The sequence below is a fragment of the Ammodytes marinus genome, assembly GCF_949987685.1.
Source record: "Ammodytes marinus genome assembly, chromosome: 18".
Classification (NCBI taxonomy): domain Eukaryota; kingdom Metazoa; phylum Chordata; class Actinopteri; order Uranoscopiformes; family Ammodytidae; genus Ammodytes; species Ammodytes marinus.
The window spans coordinates 26,812,921-26,836,043 of NC_137222.1; the positions used below are offsets into that span (position 1 = coordinate 26,812,921).

The 23,123-nt window shown below is 39.1% G+C and overlaps 1 protein-coding gene across 1 annotated transcript in view; it reads right to left on the reverse strand.

The window, feature by feature from the left end:
• Positions 1–23,123, reverse strand: part of il6st (interleukin 6 cytokine family signal transduce) — a 48,514-nt gene that overhangs the window by 16,888 nt on the left and 8,503 nt on the right. Inside the window, 9 exon segments of the mRNA XM_080046776.1 lie at positions 6,862–7,032; positions 7,634–7,808; positions 7,810–7,896; positions 10,393–10,475; positions 10,738–10,897; positions 18,405–18,562; positions 18,763–18,917; positions 19,922–20,069; positions 20,496–20,798. Coding sequence (XP_079902902.1) covers positions 6,862–7,032; positions 7,634–7,808; positions 7,810–7,896; positions 10,393–10,475; positions 10,738–10,897; positions 18,405–18,562; positions 18,763–18,917; positions 19,922–20,069; positions 20,496–20,798 — 1,440 coding nt within the window.

Consider the following 23,123-nt stretch of genomic DNA (forward strand, 5'->3'; position numbering starts at 1 on the left):
TGCAATTCAGTGCAAATAACAATATAGACCCCCGCCGCCCCCCCACCCCCCCCACCCCTAGAACAGCATTCACAAACATAATTGGAACTTCTTTTTTTATTTAAAAACCAAACCATAAAACAACATAGGGTATATAAAACAAATTAGTATTAAGGCTAAATTAAACTGGTTGTTGTAGGCCTAAATGTTTTGGGAGTCTTTCATCCACGGCTTGGTGTGCGGGCAGGGTTATAAGTAGGACTTTTGCAAATGACAGGCTTTCTTTTCTGTTCTTTTCCGCAAAGTCCCAGAGTCAAAACACGGAAGACTAGTGAAAGTTGCGCAGCTGAGCTAGGAAGTGCTAGGTTCCGGTTTCTGCTTCAAAATAAAAGTCAGAATTGACTTGACGTTTTGCCAGTTACATGATTTTAATGTGAAATTACGCTGTAGGCACTAATATATATATATATATATATATTAAAAAGTTCGGCGCTTTTAGTTAATTTTTAGCCGACCCTAGCTTGCTTCTTCAGATTGCGTTTGTCTGATTTGTGTCTCTGCCATGTCATGTGCCATGTCCATGGTCTCTGCAGTAAGACTACGGCAGCCGTGTGAGCCAGTCAGATTTGGGCCGAAGGGCTAAGGGGCTCGTTCGCCTTTTGCCCCTAAACGCAATGCAATGTGTATTGCACGTGAACAACTGCGAATGCGCGTGCTCGTAGTATTTCTCTGTTATAGTGGACAGTTTTTACCCCAACGGGCGCTGCCCCTCCGGCACTGGAAAGGACATATATGGTCATTGGGTTCGTTCCACTACTGTGACAGTAGTGCCGCGAAAAGTCATGTAGCCGGAAGAAGAGAAGGACGGAGAAGGATAACTTTGCTAACACAAAGATGTCAGAGGCACACAAACGAGAACGAGTCGACAACATGAATGAAGTAGATCATTTTTGGAGCACATGTTTGAGACCCTTAGTCTGGAAGAGAAATTGGTAGGCTAGTAAAACCGCTTGGTACGCATGATCCACCGGACAATAGCCTATAATGTGGAGGCACTCTTCCTTCGTTTGCTGTTCGGTGGAGAAGGTATTTTGTGGAGGACGGGATACAAGGATTTTAAAAACTTTTCTGAGAGGATGAGATGAGAGCAGCTGGATGCTGTCTATGCTGGACGAGTGAACGTCGCTGTATTGACGGGGCCGCCTTTCTCTTCAAATAGCCTATTAAGTGCTTTGGTGAGTGAAATAATGCTATTCTGTTTTGCTATCGATTGAAATTCATATTGAATATGAATATGGCGTTGAGTAGTCAGTGTTTTCATGTGTCAGTAGCATTGCATTTGAAGGTGTGTGTGCTGCTGGTTGTGCTTATGTTATGGGCGATCATCAGCAATAGTTGTTGTTGTTGTTGTTGTTGCCGATGCCATCGGAGTGTATGTTGTGAAGAGTGAGAGCTTTTTTATATATGTAACATATATTATTACTTTAAAAACTAAAGAGTTATCTGTGATTTTATTAGCCTGCCTTTATCTGACACCGCAGCAGCCTGCAGCGTGCAACCTACCTACTGAACGGAATCTGTCTGTTTAAAATCACGGCATTAAAAGCACCAAATGACTTGCTTTAACGAATTTCGTTACAAATATAACGTGAAGAATTTTAGAATATTATTTCCATGAAGTTGTTTAGTCAGAAAGTGAGCGATCACGAGTGGCTCATCCTCGCTGCTGTCTAAGTCATTTGAGATGCAGCATTTATTTTATGCTCATAGTTAATCATATAGCAGTGCTGACACGAAAGCTTCTCTCTTAAAATCGCGATCCGATTGCTTGTCCCTAACCTTGGATACACAGAGACATATCCCCGAACTGACTGCGCGATAGTCTGTACAGTGAAACAGCCGCCTCTCTCGTTAGTTTCAGTCTACAGCCTGCAATGCTAATATAACCACCACCTGCGCATGGAAAGCGTTTAATAAAGCCTCTTATTTTTATTAGGAATTATTGAGCTGTTTTGTCGTCAGAAAATTAAGAAGTACTTCAGCAGATTGTCTGTGATGTGTAGCCACATTGAGTCCACTCGGTGACCATAACGTCACAAAGGCTGCGTGAATGAGGCTTTACTAGCTTAGTCCGATGCTGTGTTGTCACTTGACTCAGTTAGTTAAGATGCAGTTTGAGGTTCACGCTGCACACAGCTGCTGCTGGAGCCACCGGGAGCTTTTGTTCCACGTGACAAAAATGTAATATTTGCAGTTTGCATAATCTATTTGAAATTGATATACATTTTTTGATCGTTCAAGATCCAGTCCTCATTCAAGTTTACTGTGTGTGTTATGTCACGCAAGAGAAACGATAATAGTCAGCTATCACCTCAACATGAAGGAAAATTCCACCTTGAAATTTCTGTATCTGGCTGTCAGAGGCCAAAGACTGTAGCGGCACATTGAATTTTCTCCTGTCTATTTTTTACTTAACTGTTAGTAAAGATGAAGGGAGCAATCCTTTCCTTCTTTGGCTAAAATGTGAAAGTGCACAATGATGTGAACAACTCATTTTGTGTTTATAAAATCACCAGAATGCGAGAAACAGTGTCTTTGAAGCTCAAATTTTTTTGTGAGCCCCATCTGTTTTTTACACCTAGAAACGCCACTGCAAGTGCAATAAACTGAGCGTTGTGTCAAACAGCAATTGCAAATAACTGCCACCTCCGTGTAGGGCTGGGCGATATGACGATATCATATCGTGGACGATATGAAAGTGTCTACCGGGAGAGATTTGGCCATACCGTTTATATCGCAGAGAAAAAAAGTTAATGTGGCGGGAGCATAGATGGAGCGGGAGGCAGCTGTCCCTCCGAGTCCCTACAGTTACACTGCAGTTACACCGCCGCGCCACACGGGGGCTCTGCAGCAGAGTTCTGGGCTGCAATACAGCTTCTCTACCCTCAACAGAAGAAGCCTCATCTGTTGCTCTAGCTCTAGCTCTGGTGCGCCATGACAGTTAACAAACCAACTCCGTGTCCAGCTTCTGGCTAATAATGACATAGCTTAGCTTACTCGGGGCTTCACCCCCGTGCTGTTATTGTTGGAGACAGCCAGCAAGGCTGGTTTTATGTAACTTTAAAACATGTCAAACTTGAAAATACTATTTGTGTTGAAGTTGGAGTTAAAGTATTACCAGACATTAGCTCATTAGTTAATTTTGACAGCTTTTTTAAATGAAGATGAGCAAATACTGCAGGAAAATCAAGTCTTTCATTATTTTGATATAGGCTACTATCAATTGGAAAATGTAGGCTCTTTGGTTGATGCTGTCATTTTTATTTTGCACTGACTGACTAAAGCCAGACTGGTGTGGTATTTTGCACCAGTTTTTCTTTTGTATGGAAATTTAAGTTCCAAGCAAAAGATGAAAATAATCTAATGTGATTAAAGTTCAGTACGGTTATTGTAATCCATTGAATTTTAAGGAAAAATACTATATCGTGATATATATCCATATCGTGATATAAAATTACCTATATCGTGATCAGTAGCGGCCTTAGCTATGTTTCAACCCATCCAATTGAATGGGGCCCCGCCCTCTGGGGGGCCCCCAAGTCCCCCCTAAAAAAAATTAAAAAAAAAAAAAAAAAAAAAATTTTTTTTTTTTGATAAATAATTCTTGAGCAGGCTACCGGGCCCTAGGCCTCATAGTAACTTTTCATGTTGCATTGTCAAAGAGCTCAGTCACTCATGTCAATAACAGGGTCCAAAAAGGAATAAGCCTAAATATAAGGAAATAAATCATCATGGGCCCCTCAACTAGTAGGGGAGAAATACAAAAGCATAAGAAAACAGCATTAGTAGCTCTATCTAAGGGGCTTCATGATGAGCCTTTAGGGCCCCCACACACATACAGGAATACGATTTCTATGTGTAAATTCTATACTGTTCATAAAAAGTATATCCACCCTGTATCTGTTGAAATGAGTCTCTCCATCATAGAACATGAGTCTGCAGACCAATCTACTGTACTGTTTTTACAGTAGCAGAGTAAAGAGTGCTGCCTGATTAAGAAAAATCTGAAAAATAATGTTCCTGCTGCATCTCAGGATTTGATATAGCCTCTAAATGTTCCGCTCAAAGTGCACCAGATTGATGCATTTTAATTCAAAAGGCACACATTTTCTTCCGCGGGGGATGCCCCCGGACCCCCCAACAAGGACCAGGGTCCCTCCCACAGTATCCCTAAATCCTGTGAGAAAAACTGACTTCATTAATATGTTTTTACCATTAATTGTATATGTGCTGAAAAGTCAGTGTACCTGACTGGATAGGTAGGAGTGGGGGGGCCCTTTAAGAGTCTGCACCCAGTGGCCCATCATCTCATAAAACTCTACAATCTGTTTTCTTTTTGCGGGAAGCATGCACAAGAAATATGTATTAAAAAAAAAAAAAAAAAAAAAAAGATTTTTTTTTTCGAGAAAATACAAAAAAAAGTGGGGGCCCCACACTAGGTCTTGAATGGGGCCCCCAGATCGTTAAGGCCGCCCCTGATCGTGATATAAGATTTGGTCCATATCGCCCAGCCCTACCTCCGTGCCACCGCAGCGCAGCCTGTGTTCTCCACGGCACCGCGGAGCTGAACACGGTCTCTCCTTTCTCCAGAACATTTTCAGGAATATAACTGTCCAATTATTTCAAAGCAGATGATAAAATTACGTTTATAAAAAGGGGAGATGACACCTGTTACTCTCAGTTAGTAGCCTAATGAGTAGCCTAGACTCCAGGGGCCTCATTTATCAACCGTACTTACGCACAAATCTGTGCGTAAGTAGGGCGTAAGAACATTGCCACGCAAAGTATGGCATTTACCAAAATGTACTTAGACTTATGAATGTGTGTAAATGTAAGCACAACTCTGACCATGCTTACGAACAGAATCTAGTGGTAGAATAGCGATATTACAAGCACAAAGCAAAGCATTTAAGAGTTTCAACGTCTGCATTAACACTAGAACCGCCAGCGTTCTCTTTATATCTATAATCGCCACGCGTCAAATCCACCCGTGCATTTCTAGGGTAATATAAAGTCATACATTTGTTTGTTTAATCATCATCTGTGTTTTGGACCTCTTGTATTATAATCTAAGTTTCTTTAAGAACACTGATCACGACTCAGTAATGAAACTGAAGTAGATATAATATCGCCAATACATCAATGAAAACAGATGGTCAAAACAGCGTCCAAATGAGCTAACATCCTAAATGCAATAAATAGTTATATGGCACACTTATTTTTAGGTAAGCTCTAATTGATTATTCATTAAATGTGTCACGTTTACATGTTTTGAAGCGGAGGATCCCTCCGATGCTCTCTGTGCGTCTCAGCACTCAGCTGTGAGCTGGACGAGCCGCGGTGACTCGCCAGACTCGCCAATCACTCATTTCACTTAGTAGGCTAACTCTATTGTTGTTAGGAGCTTATCTTCATCTCTTTTTTATTGAAAGAGTTTATGAATGACTGCACGTAAAGTTGTCAGATCGCGGCAAACAATGCCGTTGCCTTACAACTTGCTCGAAAATATCACATTTTCCCATGCAGCAAGCTTTCTTTTGTTTTAATGCCTGCACTAAGTGCGCCAACAAAATATGTTTTGCTTCGATTCAACCTCGTTTACAAGGGTTTCCATTTCTGTGTTGGAGAAGTTTCTTTTCGTTACCCTCGGCTCTTTACCATTGTGGCGGAGAGGGGTAAAACACATTCAGATGGTTGATAAAGGGATGTGTTGTGACCATATATGGTTAATTGGAGGCGTTTCTGAATGCAAATGGGCTGAGCGTGAACGAGCATGACACTTAAGAACATGTGGGATTTATCAAGATTGATGACTTACTGGTGTGCGTACGATAGGCCAGCGCACGTTTGATAAATACCGATTTTTTTGTACTTAAGCACATACTAAATTTCATTCGTAAGAGTGAATTTAGAACCTTTTCTACGCACTGTTGATAAATGAGGCCCCAGGTGAGCATGCAAGGTGCTCTCCGCTTGGAAAGAAAAGTAAAGAAGAAGCAAGGCTTACTTCAGGCACATTCGCTCCGAGCCAACAACAGTTAAGAAGCCATAATATATGAGGATGAGATTCAAAAACCGACCGGTGTAACGTTCCGTTAATGAGGAATTAGTCGCGGTAATTATTCACGGACACGGAGTGAGCATTACGCGGTTGGATATACAACTACTAAGTATACTGCTTTGGTGAGTTATTTATATGTATTTAAATTGTAGGACAATAATTTTATATTATTTGCTGCCCTTCTTATTTTAAATGGTGACTTAGGCTATGTTTTTTTGTTACAACTACAGCCCATGCTTTTTTTCTCCCCACCGCAGACCTACTTGATCGGTTTAAATTGTGGCCCGTCTATTTAATTACTTTCAGTGAGGAAAAGGTGTTTTAAACTTGTGGGAAAAAAATCCTTAATATCAAATGGCAACTGTGACTGTTTGACAATAAGCATTGAGCGCTTTATTGCAGTGAACTGTTATTCTGCAGAAGATGCGTTGCGTTCTAAAAATAGAAAAAAGTTTAAGGAGGAATCGATTGATCCTCGAGGAATGCAAGCATCACTCGAGTAGCGAAAACACTACTCGTGCCCATCCCTAGTAGCTACTATTGCACTAAATGGTGACACTTGAATACGTTATGCAAATATGCAACTTGTTGAAATGTTAATAAATGGGAGCTTCCTCAAGCAGCCATCTCTTTCCCAACAATCCCCTCTGTGCACAAACTCTTACATATGGTAATTAAACATTAAAACACCTGCGGCTTATAGTCCAGTGCGGCTTATAGTAGTGCGGAAAATACGGTAGTCATTAGACGAAGGAGATTACCTTTTATAGTAGCATTTGTGGTACTTCCGTTTTCCCTCTGCCAGTCTGTCTGATCACCACTGACCCACTCTACCACATACTCTAACACAGCTGTACTGTTGGGGGCTTTCCACCTCAGACACAGCTGGCCCCCACAGGGCCACACCTCTAGCTCTTCAACTGGGGCCAGCTCTGAGGACACACACACACACACACACACACACACACACACACACACACACACACACACACACACACACACACACACACACACACACACACACACACACACACACACACACACACACACACACACACACACACACACACACACACACACACACACACACACACACACACACACACACACACACACACACACACACACACACACAGTGCAAAAGGAAAAACAGCGATCATGGGCTACAGCAACATATCACACGCATTCAATTGGGATGATTCCCATCCTGCTGGGATGCTGGGAACCATTGTTGCAAGGCATTACCTATCTCTCTACTGTCCACTTGATAATGTAAGGCATCTTGATAATATAAGAATTAGACCACACAGAAAAGGGCATGCTATTACTATAAGAAGTCACAGTAGGTAGGTGGGATTAGCTAGCAATCACTGACTTTAGGTCGAGATATGACATGAAATTGAGGTGTACTTTTGATGCATATCTTCTACTGCTGTGGTTTTACACTAAAATAACACATGCAGCGGTATAGATGATACATTGCAAGTGTTTCTTTATAGTGGCCTATAGCTCTGAGTCACAATGAACACTTACCTTGTGCTTTATTAGGGATGACTAAAGTTGCCTCAGGAGATTTTCCCACAGAATTGATGGCGGTGACGTAAACTTTAATGGATTTCTTGTCATCCAGGTGAATCTGTTTGAGGACAGTGATCTTCTGCCGGCTAGGGGAACTGTCTGTCTCTGACCCGTTGACTGGGATACTTTCACTCCCAACTTCCATTCCTGACTGTATCCTTTTGGTCTTGAAACTTTATGTCGAATCTTATTATCCTCCCATTGGAAGACGCAGGGTCCTGAGAGGACAAAGTCAAAAGGCTTAGTACTTCTAAAAAAGACCCCAATCGGAAATTTCTAATTTCTTTGTTCTACAGAAATTGATTGCCCTCCAAATGAAAATCACATTCAATCAATGCTAATACAACTACGCAAATCCATTTCTGATCTCTGTCAGTAGCTCTATGTTGGGACAGAGTCGCTCAGGCAAGTGTTTAAGTGTTTATAGTTTATCAAGCTGAGAGAAACTTCTCTCACGGTGTTAACTAAAAGGTTAATTCCACAAATGGCTAAATGATAATGGCTAATTGATAATAAAGGCTGTGGCTACAGGCATATGCTATGGTATAATCTTTTAGGATAAATTAACTTTTCAAAAAAAGTAAGGACATTTGTGTTTGGTTGAGTATTTCTTGCAACAATGCTTCTTGGCAATACATCTTATACTGATGGAAAGCCTGTTTATTTCCCCTTTAAATGATGCCACATTTGAAAGGTAGATGCATTCGTGGAATGAGCAGCAGAGTTGAGTATGTGGGTTGCGCCAATGATAAACGTTCCAAATCTTCTCTGCCAATGCCAAACAGCTTATTCTGCTATTGACTCTTGCTTGGTGTCATTTATCGGATTGGATGATTGAAGTCTGAAGAAAACAAGGCATATTTTCAATTCAACAATTTATTCATTTAACAAACAGGGTTCTCAGTAGCATTTGGAAGAACCATACAGTCCGGCACCACCTTGGTCACACACCAAGAGTGGGATGGCATCCCATTCTTCAACCAGGATTTGTCTCAAGTCAGCCAATGTGATTGTGTTGGTCACTCTGGAACGACCAGCACGCCCAAGCAGAACCCACAAGTGTTCAATTGGGTTGAGGTCACGTTATGTTCAACAATGAGTCAAAGTGTGGAGAAGACGTGAAGAACGCTATGCTGATTGCTGCACTGATAGGGTAAGAGCTTATGCTGGAGGCAGTGTGATGGTGTGGGGGGGCATCTCCCTCACTGGAAAAACAAGGCTCGTCATCATTGGAGGCAATGCAGAGAGATATCGAGATGAGATTCTGCAACCAGTGGCAATCCCATACCTCCACAGTCTGGGACCGAACTCTATCCTCCAAGATGACAACCGATGTATCACCGATTGCTCTTTGAAAGGACGGTGGCCAACTAGGTCAAAGTTCAAATAATTTGATAATTTACTTTAAATGAGCATTACATTTATATTTTAACAATTGTTGTATATATAACGTGTATATCTGAGTAGTAATATTTGCTGACAACATATATTGCAGTTTAAGCTACTTGTGCAAAAAAAAAACATAAAATATATATATATAAATATATATATATTTGGAATACTGAATTGAGCTTCGAATACAAACTTAACAAACAAGTTTTTCGATATTCGAATTATTTGGCCCGGCCCTAATGCATTCGTGTATATTTCTTGCTCAGAATTGCTTAAGCCTTCCTAGCCTTACACATAAAGTCACCACAAACAAAGAAATGTAGAATAATTATGATATCGTATCGGACAGTATCGGTATCGGCAGATATCCAAAACCCAGATATCGGAATCGGATCGGAACTAAAAATAGTGGATCGGTGCATCCCTACTTTTGTTTAAACTTTTATTCTGAGTATGGTGTGGGAGTGAGACCTCTGCTTGCGAATGAGCTTTTCTGTACAGGTGCAGGTGCTGGTGATTGACTCCGTAAGTGGCGGAAGCTGATTGGCTCGCTCTCAGCGTCACGGCATTCAACGCTCCACTGGATTCACTCAGCCGGTGGCTTGATTGACAGCAGCAGCACTCGCTCGCGGATTCCCGAACAACTTATATTATTATTATCATGTGTTAATTATTGTATTTAATTATGTCCGGTAGGGGTGAGTTGCCATTTATTTTGCAGAGTTTGTCTCTTATTTTTTGGTCACTGTTAAGGTTAGGGATTGCTTGTTTTTTTGTTCCAGAATAGGTTTTTGGCATCAACTCACCCTGAAGCTTTATGTTGCATTTTTTCCTTATTGACTTTTTTTTTTAGACTTTTAGACTTTAGACTTTATTGTCCCCAAGGGGAAATTCTTTTCCACATCACATGTACATTTATGGGCTGCACGCCGACAGACAATAGACAGACACAAAGTAAACATACATACAGGATATATAAACAGGGTGGGACTGGGGTGATTTATCTTGGCCTTTTGTTGAGGGCTGCTATGGCTGCAGGCACCAGGCATTGCTTAGTTAAACTAAATGAATATTTATTTTACTTTGGAAAAGTCTGTGCGTGGTGGTTTGGGTATCGGGGAGTGGGTATTTTCGCATTTGTGTTGTGTCTCTGTTTTCCCCTAGACAGGGGCATAACAGTGTACAACAATGAATAGACTTTTTACTACAAGTACAATAAGTGTTGCCAGCCTTCTTTCATAAATAGTATAAAATGGTGGTCGAAAAAGTAAAAAACACTTAGAATCTATTGCATTTGAATAGTTTCATGAGGAAAGATTTACCTTGCAGACGAACTTCACTTGTCGTTCATTTAGCTTTTCATCGTCAGAAATTATTTTCCATAAATCCGGTTTACTTGTTGGTTCTAGGCCAAGAAAAACAAAAGAAACTAAATATTTTAGAATGCCAAAAAAATTTAAATAATCCTAACTCAACATCAAAACATAAACATTATCTTAATTTTATGTTTAAGTTAAAATGCCAAGGGAGGTATACTCCATACATATCAGGTTAACACAGATAAATAAGTACACAATAATTAATCTGAATCTGAAGTCCTTCAATTGTCTTTGACCAAAAACTATTACTTGGTGAAAGTGTTGTGAACTGGCAGCCATAAAACTCACGGTGCTCTGGTGTTCTCTTGGTAGCGTTGGTACTCCAGTTGCTCCAGTAACCATGGCCTATTGGATGTTTGCAGCACACCTGAATGACATACACTGTGTCTGGCTGAAGGTTCTGTAGTCTGAAGGACTGGATGTCCTTGTCAGTGTCCTCAAGAGGTACCTTAGGGAAATTAAACACATCTATTCGATTAATTTGGTCAACTAATGATTAGATGCACACATACAAATTTTCAAAAACAATTTATACCTGACTGAAGCAGAAAAGATGATAAAAACTTTTAAAGGAGAAGTTAGTGATATGGTCCTTTTAGCTAACTTCCAGTCAGTGACTGTAGTTAGCAGTTGGTTGTTCGTAAAATTGATGTCAGAAAGCTACAAATGTATAAATGTGTACAAAGAGACTACTTCACGGCCTACCACATACATTTGGAAGGAAAAATAAATGACCTCCAATGTTACTATAAAGATAGCAAGTTAGTTAGGTCTGGGGCAGAAATGGTTTGGACTGATTACATTAAAAGCTTAGCTTGGACTACACCTACCTAAATGAATTAGTTCTTAGTAAGGCTGAGAAATTACAATATTCCAGATGACTAATGGATTGCAGATCGGGATACAGTGAAGGTTTGGCCACCGAAATTATTAGTCAGAAAATGGCAAAATAAATAATTTTCGGTTTCGGACTAATACGTGAAAAGGAAGAAAAAAGTTACCGATTATTTACAGACTACATGACAATGAGGAAAGATTTTTAAAAAAAGGGCTGCACGCTTCTAAAAATGAGTAAAGAGAGACATAACCGTGTACGCAAGTTCAAGTCTGGTCGTGAGCGCACTGCTGGAGCAGTTCTGTAACGCCTACCACACACTAGAGGACTTAAAAGACTCACATCTAAAGACTATCAACTCACACCTGAAGAAAATTAGACATTTGTTCTTAGTCTTGGACTGAGATTTTGCAAAGAAAGGGGGTCTCATATTGCAAGACTACAACTAGATTCCTTTTGAGATTATGATTATTTTCCAATCCTCCTACCGGGGATACAAAGTGATTTCAGTCAAATAAAAAGTAATTGTTTAAGGTAAGGTCAAATGGACTGGGTGGACTCAATCTTAACCACGTAAATATAAACAACTATATGCCCTCATCACGTTAATGTCATGCCCGATCAAACTGCAAACGCGATTGTGATAAGGCCTATTGAATAAAAAAAGTTAATTCAATATTGTAGAGCCGAGCGGGGGACATTCTGTTGTTATTTGTCCGGGTTAATTGCTGATCTCGTCCCCCAATAACTCTAACTCCTAACCCTAAATGTGACGGTAAAGTGTAAAGGTTGTACAGTTCTCAGCCTGGTTCTTCAGCCCATTATGCCAGGTAATAATGTCCAAAAAAAGTGCCTCACAGGCAGGCACAGTTCACGACTAATGCCGCTCCATCTGCGTTGTGTTTGGTGCTGGAGAAAGCGCAGCCATTGGTTGTTGACAGTGTTCACGTCATTCAACTTTGCTAGTATTTACATGAACTAACCCTAAAGACTCACGATACGTCAAGACGGGAAGAAGACTGACTGAGATCGGGTCGGATGAGTACCTCACAAATGACTTATGCCTCGTTTCCACCGACTAGAGCAGGTCGGGTCGGAGCGGTTCGGTACATGGGCGTTGGAAGTGTGGGTGCAGGGGGTGATTTTTTTCATTTTAATATTTATTTATTTTTAATTTTAAGGAAATAATTGTTTTGATCGGTCTCACTTCAGTTTCTGACTATATTGACATCAGTAAAGTGGGTCATAACAAATACAAATGTCTATTGTCAGTTAATGGTAGTGGTTCAACCGATCACTGTTGATCCGTGGTGCATACGGAGCAACCCTCAAGGTTCCGCATGCACATGAACCGCAGATTGGGTGAATAAAAAATAAATAAAAAAGAACTCGGCTGTGTGCACGTGATCGGTGCATGTGTAATACGAAACAGTTAGTGGCTGAGTGAAGAATGTGGACTACTGTAGGCTACTGATGCAAATTCAACTCATTACTTGTGCTACAGTTTAGTACAATATTTATGCATTTATATTTGGTTGCTCCAGTTTAAGTCAGTCCAGGCAGGTCTGGATAGTTAAGTTTCAGTTTCGTTTTTCATCTGTGTCGGACAGCTGTTCGCTCAAGCCTCACGGAGCAGACGGCGCGAGTCAGTCTAAAGTCAGCGATGATCACAAACCAAAAAGCTAAATTATAAAATAAAGCAGTCTCTTCCTCTGCATATATTTCTCTCTCCATTGCACTCTAAAAATACAGGAGAATAAATATTTGAAAGCAATAAAGAATGCCTTATATTACTGCATTGTATTATATTGTATTTTTGTCACCAGGAAGCTAAATGTTGTCAATTACTTTACATACATTTAGTGCATACAAATTCACCAGAATGCAGAAAATGAAGTGTTGAATGCTCAAAATTATTTGGGGGACCCCCAGACCCCCCACTTAAAATGTGTCCAAAACCAAGGTTTAATCACAACCTAAACCATTGAAATTCATGAATTATTTGGTTTTATTTTTATCTATAGGCCTCTGTATAGGATACTTTGTCATTCTAAATCACATTATTTTAAATTAAAAGTCTTAGGTTGTGCTTATCAATTGCTCATAATAACCAGTAGGCCTACTTCTGTGTTGGACATTACTGAACCTATTCCCCTAAGAAAATAGTTCCACAACCCTGGTTCGGTCTGGTTATTTTGGCTTTCCATTTGCCAAAAGTTGGGTAGGGTACGGATATAAGCGCGCCTAACTGCTCTAAGCCGCTCCTATTTTCGGTACTCCTCTGTTGGGGTACCAGCCGCCTGAAAGGGTGCCGAAAAGGCGGAGCTACACACTGCCGTCTGTTGATTGGTCGAAAGAATCATTTCGCCGTCTGTAGTCACCTCGGCAAGAGTGAAGAGTCTTGTGTTTTGGCGAAAAATGTGAGCGCAGCACAGGGGCGTTTCTAGGTTTCTGAAACATCCGGGGCTTAGTCCAAGAGGGAATAGGACAGTGCGTGCGCGCGGCAAATTTTGTTGTATACTTAATTGCGCATGCACATTTTTTTTTCATAATGCTTTACCTAAATAAACAAAATAGGCAGGTAATTATAGCTTTGAATAGCTACCTGACTGCTGCTTATCCCCAGACATCTAAAGTTCCATTCAAGTTATTTCAGAGTGAAATTAATACAAGTGAGACAGACCTCACATTACCTATATCAGGGGTGTCAAACTCATTTTCACAAAGGGCCACTCTATGATGAAATGATAATCACACTAAGGGCCGAAGTGGAGTTTACTGACATGCCTTCTTTTTAATCCAAAAAGTAAAAACAACATATCTATGAATATATTGTATACAACCTGTGTACAGGGTCAAAGGCTAGGTTTCATTTCAACATTTTGGGGGACAACCTATAGGTGGGGGGTATGGGGGTGCTCCCCCAGAGATTTTTGAGCATCAAACACTTAATTTCCTGCAATCTGGTGGATTTTTATTCATCTATCTGTGCCTTTTCTGCATAATTTTACAGTGAAAATATTTTTTTTTTCTGTGAAGGAAAAGACAACGTTCAGGTTCCTAAAGAAACAACTACAATGGAATATAATGCAGTAAGGCTCTCAGGCATCCTGGATTTTTCAAAACTTTCTGCAAATTGAAAACATATCACATGTTTTGGGTATTTCTTTTTTAGGAATCATGACTCAGCACCAGTGTTAACTATTTATGACACTTAACATTGGTAATTAAATGACAGCCACCATTGGAAATGAAAAGGGTGGGCAGCTAGCTAGTTAGCTAAATTGTAACTTAAGGCAAAAGTTGGAAACAAATCATGTTAGCATTCATCCTTAGACACAATCAATCATCAATATTAGCATACTATTTAGCCTCATAGATTGGCCTATTTACAGCCCACAGAAAACTGACATATTTTCTTCAATGCAAGTTCATCAATTCATGGCTAAAAATCTTGAGCAGTAGAACAGAAATTCCTAGCAGTAAGCTACGCAAGAGTCCTAACAAATGGGAGCATGTGCGACGTGCGGATATTGCACAGGCTCTGCATGCAGCAAAATATAAAACATTTAAAATAAAAAAATATTATGATTTGATTTGATTTTTTTAACAAAAAAAGATTCGGGGCTAATCAAATTAGATCCGGGGCTTTAGCCCCGAATAAAACAGCCTAGTGACGGCACTGGCGCGGCACTGTTTAATTTGTGGTGTTTTTCCTCGTAATTAAATTAATCAGTGGGATACATTGTGACCCACTGCTACGATGTCAAGTAGCTGCCGCAGCCAGCGCTGTTCGCTCACTGTCTCTGTCGGTTTGCACTGAGCCGTCTCTGTGCATTTACCGGCGTAATACGCTCACAAAACGGGGGGAATAAATAAAGAAGCAGCCGGTTTGGCCAAGCAAAAACGAGAGACTGCTGGCTTGACCACAGTTGTTCCACAGCCCGATAGTTTGACCCATATTCTGGCGGCGGCTATCGCCGAAACCCCGCCCTACCAGTAAGGGTAGGGTCGGCGGTGGAAACACCACCGATATTCTTAAAAGTGAGATGTCCCGCTCTGAGCCGCTCCAACCCGACCCGCTCTACTCGGTGGAAACGAGGCATTAGATTACGGCCGTGTGCCACAACTCCAGCAAGACTCTCTGCATTTCTCAAATAGGCCTACACAGAGCCATGTCGCTAAACTGACAGCGCGAATAGAGAAATTGTACAGTGAGCCGCCTCCCTCCGTTACAGCCAAGAAAGTTACAATCACCAACTAAGCATGGACATCGTTTAAATAAAGGGATTTGATGCAAATGATGAAGTTCAAACATTACGCCGGCAATTGTCATTATTTATTAATTAATAAATTAGAACGGTATGGTATCAGGGGGGTTGTATTAAACTGGCTGAGGAGCTATCTACAGAACAGGCAACAGTTTGTGAAGATGGGTGAATACGTGTCAGCTTGTTTGGACATTGCTTGTGGGGTCCCCCAGGGGTCAGTGTTAGGGCCAATTCTTTTTATTCTCTACATAAATGACATATGTAAAACATCAAATATTTTACAATTTGTGTTATTTGCAGATGACACAAATATTTTTTGTACGGGAGAGGACTTGCAGCAGCTTCTGGAGTCAATTACTTCTGAAATGAGCAAATTAAAAAGGTGGTTTGACAATAATAAATTATCATTGAATTTAAGCAAAACAAAAATCATGTTGTTTGGAAATTGTAATTTAAATAGTGATATAAATGTCAAGATAGATGGTGTTAATATTGAAAGAGTGTATGTAAATAAATTCTTGGGTGTGACAATAGACCACAAGCTATGCTGGAAACCTCACATAAATCATGTTAAATCTAAACTGTCACGAAGCATCTCAGTCCTGGGTAAAGCAAAGCATATATTGGATCACAAATCATTGCATATTCTTTACTGCTCAATGATCTTACCTTATTTAATTTACTGTGTGGAGGTCTGGGGGACCACTTACAAAAGCTCACTGCTACCACTAGTCACACTTCAAAAACGAGCCATAAGAATAATCAATAAAGCTGGATATTATGATCACACCAACCTCCTCTTTTTACATTCCCGTATCATAAAGTTCAATGACCTGGTTGAATATCAAGTTGCACAAATCATGTTCAAAGCTAGAAACAAACTGCTACCAGGTAACATTCAAAAACTTTTTTTTGACAGAGAGGGTGGTTATAATTTGAGGGAACAGTTAAACTTTAAGACACTGGCTGCACGCATGACTTTAAAATGTCATTGCATTTCAATTGGTGGTGTGAAACTGTGGAATGGTATGAGCACGGAGTTAAAGCAATGTCCAAACATGATTCAGTTCAAAAAAAAATTCAAAGCAATGATTTTTAACAGGTACAGGGATGAGGGAGAGATTTAAGACGGAAAGTATATGTATGTGTGGATATGGATATGTGAGTTGTACAAATATGGAGATATGGACGTATGAATTGTGTTGATGCATACGGTGGATGTATTTTTGTATGGATGTATGTAGTGGATATTTCATTTCATTTTTCGTTTGACTTTTGTTTATCCTCGGGAGACCAATTCAGGGGTGTCCCTCATTTGCAATGGCGTCGAGTATATATGGATATATGGATTGTATAAATATAAAAAAATATATATATATATAAAAAATTATTATAAAGTTATTGAGCTGTGGAAAAGGGGTAGGATTAAATAAGTTTATACTTCTTCCTACTCCTTTTCAGGCATATCAATTCAATGTTATGTTTATTTTTTGTTTATTTTGTTTATTTTTATTTGTGAAATCATTTGAACATATTCTTTGTGTTGTGTTTTCATGCTTTTAGTTTTTCTTTTTTTTTGTTGATATGTCTGAAATAAAGTTTAATCAATCAATCAATCAAATTGTGGTGCACTTTTTTTTCAGCTCCTCAACCTTCACTGCAAAAAAAAAAGGCAATAACTAGATCAATTTGTGGATTCATGCCTCCAGTCCAGGAGGACTTCGACATATAGGAATACGTCGACTGGCAAAATAAGGAGTGGTTCACAATTACATCCCTAGTAAAATATAAGTTTAACTCCTAGATTTGAAGGTTTTACTTTTTCTTTATGTATTTAGGGTTGCTTTTAGAAGACTATGTTTGAGGAGCACATGTTGGAGTTTAATTTATGCAATGTTGAAAGTTTAAAAACTGCAAAAGCTACATTCGGTACTTGGCCTTTGGCCAACCGTTTCATTATTTTCGATTTGGGCAAAAAAAATCAATTCGGTGCTCACTTATTGCAGATATGTCCAAATGGTCAACAATTATGGCTCGACATACTGTGTATCTTATAGAGAAGCCCAGATGCATCTCCAGAAATTGGAATATTTATTTTGTTCGATAATTTAATTCAAAAAGTGAAATTGTACTACACATAAAGTGAATATGTTGCATATGTAAGGCCTATCTTTGCTTCATTTAGCTGATTACAGTTTGCAGCTTATGAAAATCAAAAACCCAGCATCTCAAAATATTAGAATATTAATGTGAATGTCGATAGTTAGCCTGCTATCGGTGTATGAATCTGTGTGTGAATGGTAACGTGGGAAAGGAAAACAGGTCTCCCTTGTAAAAGAGTCTTCGGTCTCAATGGGATTTACCTGTATAAATATAGGTTAAAAAAAAATAATTAAGATAAGACCAATCAAAAAAGTATTAATACAGAAATGTTGACCTTCTGAAAAGTATGTTAATTCATCCACTCAACACTTGGTTGGGGCTCCTTTTGCCATTCTATATATTTGCTCGGAGGCATAGCAAAAAGACAGCCAAATTGAATTATGGTGTGGTACTATGTTTTTGTTTCATTTTATTTAATTATTAACACCATCATTTGTATTTGCCATGCTCATTCATATCTCCGTTCCTACAACAATACAGAGACAATTTTTTCAGGCATATTTCGAATGGCGATTAATCGTGATTAATAATGATTAATCCACAGCTACCCTGTGATTAATCTTTAGTCGTTTGCCAGCTCTAGAAATAAGATATTGAAAAAATTCAATAAGTTATCATGAATATTAATAAGTAGAGTATTCTAAAATAGCATGGCCATTTGTGCTAAACAATATAAACATACTTACATATGTCCAATGTTGAGATCCATTTTCACTGTATCTGATTTGATACGTTAATAATTCCAAATATTCTTTAACAATTGGACGTCTCCAGTTTATGAGAAGGGACGAGGGAAAAGTCTTCTCTGCATTGACATTGACATCGGATGGAGGGTTTGTTTTCACTGCAACAAGAGACACAACAGGCTCCTAAGAACATGACTATAAATTATTGTGCATTAACACTGGAATCACATTTCAGCAGAGCAGCCATTGGGAATAAGGTAAATACACGATTGAGACCAGAATAGATCAGAACAAGCAGGCATAAAGATAGCAGTACTTTACAAACTTCACTCATACAATACTATAACACTTGATTTACCAAACCAGTTGGCATCTCCTTTCAGGTGGTCCGACTCGATTTTTCCCAGTTTATTGTGAGCCTCCACCCAGATCTCTAGTTGCATATGGTTGGGGAATTGCTCCAGCCAGACTAGGGCACTGTTTTTATCTGTAGATACATTATAGGATCCGTCACTGTTGAAAAGAAGATAATAATATGTTTAGAGGAATTCAATAGCAAGGCCTACAAAATGTAGAACAACTTTTCATGATACTTAATTTTGTTTTTTTCATACACTGCCCGGCCCAAAAAAAAGTCGCCACCTGGATTCTACTCAGCAAATAGGCAAGAGCCCTCCATCGGTCAAAAAATGCGATTAAAACGATTAATATGCTTCAGTTGGCAACAACAAGTAATTTAACCCTAACTGATGCAGTGTATAGCTTCTTTTTCCTTAAACAGCCATGTCAGAAGACATATGCTGTGGTTTTGGAAAATATGTAACTCTGTTTCAGGGGGCCGAAATGATTGGCCTGCATAAAAGAAAGAAAACTACCCAGGAGAAGTTGAAACCACTAAAATTGTGTAAGAACTGTCCAACACCTTATTAAAAACAACCATGTTTTATTAAAACATTCATGTGTTAATAATGCTCCATGGCAAATTGAAGACGCTCAGAGTCAAAAGTTACTCAAATAGTAAAAAGAAGAGACAAACGGTGAATGTGCCATCTAGCTGACATTCAATTTCCGTCTGATCCCTCGTTCCCCCCCACGTCCAGGAGGTACTATTTGCAGTGGAAAACGACCCGTGCTGCTACCAAAACCAAGTTGAGCTGAGTCGAGTTGAGTCGAGTTGAGTCGAGTAGAGCTACATGTGCGGTGGAAAAGCGCCTTATATAGCCTATTTAGCCAGCTAGGACAGAAATGATAGCGACCGATTACGTTACAAGCCTCGGACTACCAGGTGTTGCTACCAAAACCGAGTTGTACTGAGTCGAGTAGAGCTGCATGTGCGATGGAAAAGTGCCATTGGTCATATAGCAGGAGGCAGGGGATCCAACCACCACTGCGATCAGTGTAGGACCGCCTGCTTAGTGACAGCTAACACAACATAACTTCAACAGCTTGAATTCTTTAATGACTAAACCACCAAACAAAAGTGTCTTAAATGCACAAACATCTAGCAGTGTACTCACTTGATGACACGAACATTCAGTGTGTATGTTGTAGGGACATAAGTGGTTTGCCGTCCTACTGGCTCCCATACACAGCTGATGTTTCGAGAGATATGCCGATCCTTCTGAAGCGCCACACAGGAGAGATTCTCAGGCTTCCCTGGGCGATCTGACAATGGGACAAACAATACAGACATCCTGTTAACATTATTTAGTTGGAAAAACCTAATAAAAAGTTACCCTTTTATCACACATGGGTATTGAAGTACTTGAGACAACTCAGAGAGAGCGGACAGAGTGGAATACGTTTTCATCAAATTTGATTTTCCTCTATTTTTTTTACTCTTTTACTGAACACACCGGAAATACTTTTCTACATCTTCCTCTCCAGCACTATAAAAGGGATATAAAAGTGTATCCACAACTACAAAAGGTAATTTTACAGAAAATAAAAATAAATATAGTGATCATTTACACTTTTAAAAAGAGGTCTTTTGTAAAATGTGATCAAAACTAGAAGAAACAATAAAACACATGAAAGTGTAATGGTTAGAAAACAGTAATAAGTTTAAAGTTCCGACAAAAAAACACTTACAGCCTGTTGTAAGTAAAGTCCCGTGAATAAATGTGCCACTGTTCATGATACCACATTCTTGAACTTTCTTGCAGAGGCAAAATAACCATTGGAGTTCTTCACTGGTGACAGGGATAGTGACATTGAGAGCTGAACTGTTGATCTTGGTGTACTGCTCTTTGGGTACAGTAGTCTTAGACATATTCCAGTAAAGGTCATCTGTTGTAACTTTAGTTGTGTTGATGATCATGCATGTAGCCATAAAATGTGTCCCAATCTCCAGCACTGGATCCTGTGGGGCTATCACCAAATGGTTGTCATTTTCTGGAGATAAACAGACAAAAATACGGTTTAAGTCTTTTTTTTTTTACACTTAGATCTTTATTGACTTTTTTCACAGTAACATGCCAGTTATAACAGCATTATATCGACATCTGCAATTAGGTGATGGCAAGAAAAAATAAAATAAAAACAAAAAAGGAAAAAACAAGGAAAAAGAACAAACTGCTTGGGAAGTACCTTCTTATATCCTGAGGTTGTAGTTAGTTATAAGTTACTGTTCCAGTCCAATGTCTTAATTTTGAGTCCTGTAAAGTGTCCATTTCTCCCATTTACAGTCGAATTGTGCTTCTTGAAGTCTCAGTTTGTGAGTCAGTTTCTCCATTAAAGCTATCTCTTCAACAATAGCAAGCCACGGATTTTTTGTTGGTGGTGTTTCTTTCAGCCAATGTCTGGTGATAGCTTTCTTGCTCGCTACTAGCAGTATTTTGATTAAATATACATCACTCATAATAATATTCTCTTTTTGAAATTTACATAGATAGAGCACCAAACTACTTTTGGGGACCTCATATCCTAGTATTTGCTTTAATACCTCATAAACCATTTCCCAAAATACAGTTATTTTCTGACAATTCCAAAAAACATGTGAATGATCAACATCATAAGACCCACATTCCCGCCAACATTTCTGGCGTTTGTGTAGCCGTTTACCTTTCATTTTTGGTGTTATAAAGAAACTAATCACATTCTTCCATGAAAATTCCCTCCAAGTTCGTGAATTGGTGGATGAGTGATGTGTCCTCCACATATCATGCCAGTCTTCATCTGAAATTTGTACATTGAGTTCTTTTTCCCATTTCATCTTAACATATTTAGTTGAATGTTTGTCGTTAGTATTCAAACCTTTATACATTGCCGAAATTATTCTTATGTTACTTTCTTGATATGCTTTTATTATAATTTGGATGACACTGTTCACCTCCTTGGAAGAATCTGCTTCGATTTCCTTTTTGAAATAGTCCCGTAGCTGAAGGTATAAAATTCATGAGCTCCCAATTCGTATTTTCTTCTCATATTTTCAAAACTCTCCAGCCTCCCATCTTTTACCAAAACACACCAAGTTGTTATTCCCTTTGTTAACCAATGTTTGAATCCTTGATCATACATTGCAGGTTTGAAATTTCTATCATATGCTACCCATTTTAATATATGTATGTCATTCTGAATCTTGTGTATTTTCAATATTTTAAACCACAAACCTAGTGTGTGCACTGTTATTGGATCCATTTTATTTTTGAGTTCCTTGTATAGTTTATTATCTCCAATCAAATGTTGAATTGGAATTTGGTTCACTTCTCTTTCGATGTCTTCCATTTAGCTCTAAATTCTGACTTACACCAGCAGTACACAGGTCTCAATTGAGCAGCATAATAGTATTCCCTTAATTTTGGAAGACCCATACCACCTCTCTCTTTTGTTAGCTGAAGAGTTTTGTATCTGACTCTAGGTCTTTTGCCCCCCCAGACAAATCTGGAAATCATTCTGTCCCAATTTGTAAATTGACCTTGGGGTACCTCTATTGGTAAAGATTGGAATAGATAGAGAAATCTGGGTAATATATTAAGTTTAACTATCTCAATTCTAGAGTTTAAATCCAGTGGGAGGGTAGACCATCTTGTTATATCTTTTTTTATTTCTTGATCTAAATTGTTATAATTTGCTTTATATAGGTCTGTGGAGTTTTTAGTGATCGTAACGCCTAAATATTGAATTGACTTTAGATTCCATTTAAGGTCATATAATTCCAGGATTGCTTTTGTTGGAGTATAATTAAAAGATAAAATCTGGGTTTTGGAGACGTTAATTTTATATCCTGACAGATGGCCATATAATTGTAGTAGCTTCATCAAATTAGGGATAGATGTGTTAGGTTGTTCGAGGAAAGCAATCAAATCATCAGCAAAAAGTCCCAATTTATGTTCTATACCTTTAATTGTGACCCCTTTAATTTCTTTATTTTGTCGGATTGCCTGAGCTAAGGGCTCAATAAAAATCGCAAACAGGATCGGTGACAAACAGCATCCTTGTCTGGTTGATCTCTGTAAATATATTTCCTTGGTCAAACTTCCATTAATTTTAATTCTAGCAGAGGGTTTATGATAAAGTGTTTTAATCAATTGTATTGATTTAGTATTAAATCCGAATCGTTCCAACACCTGATAAAGGAATTTCCAATTCACACAGTCGAATGCCTTCTCGGCATCAATGCTAACCAGTACAGTACTTTGTTTCTCTCTTCGTGCTTTGCCAATTATTTGTAGGGTTCGTCGAATACTATCTTGGGTTTGTCGGCCCGATATGAATCCC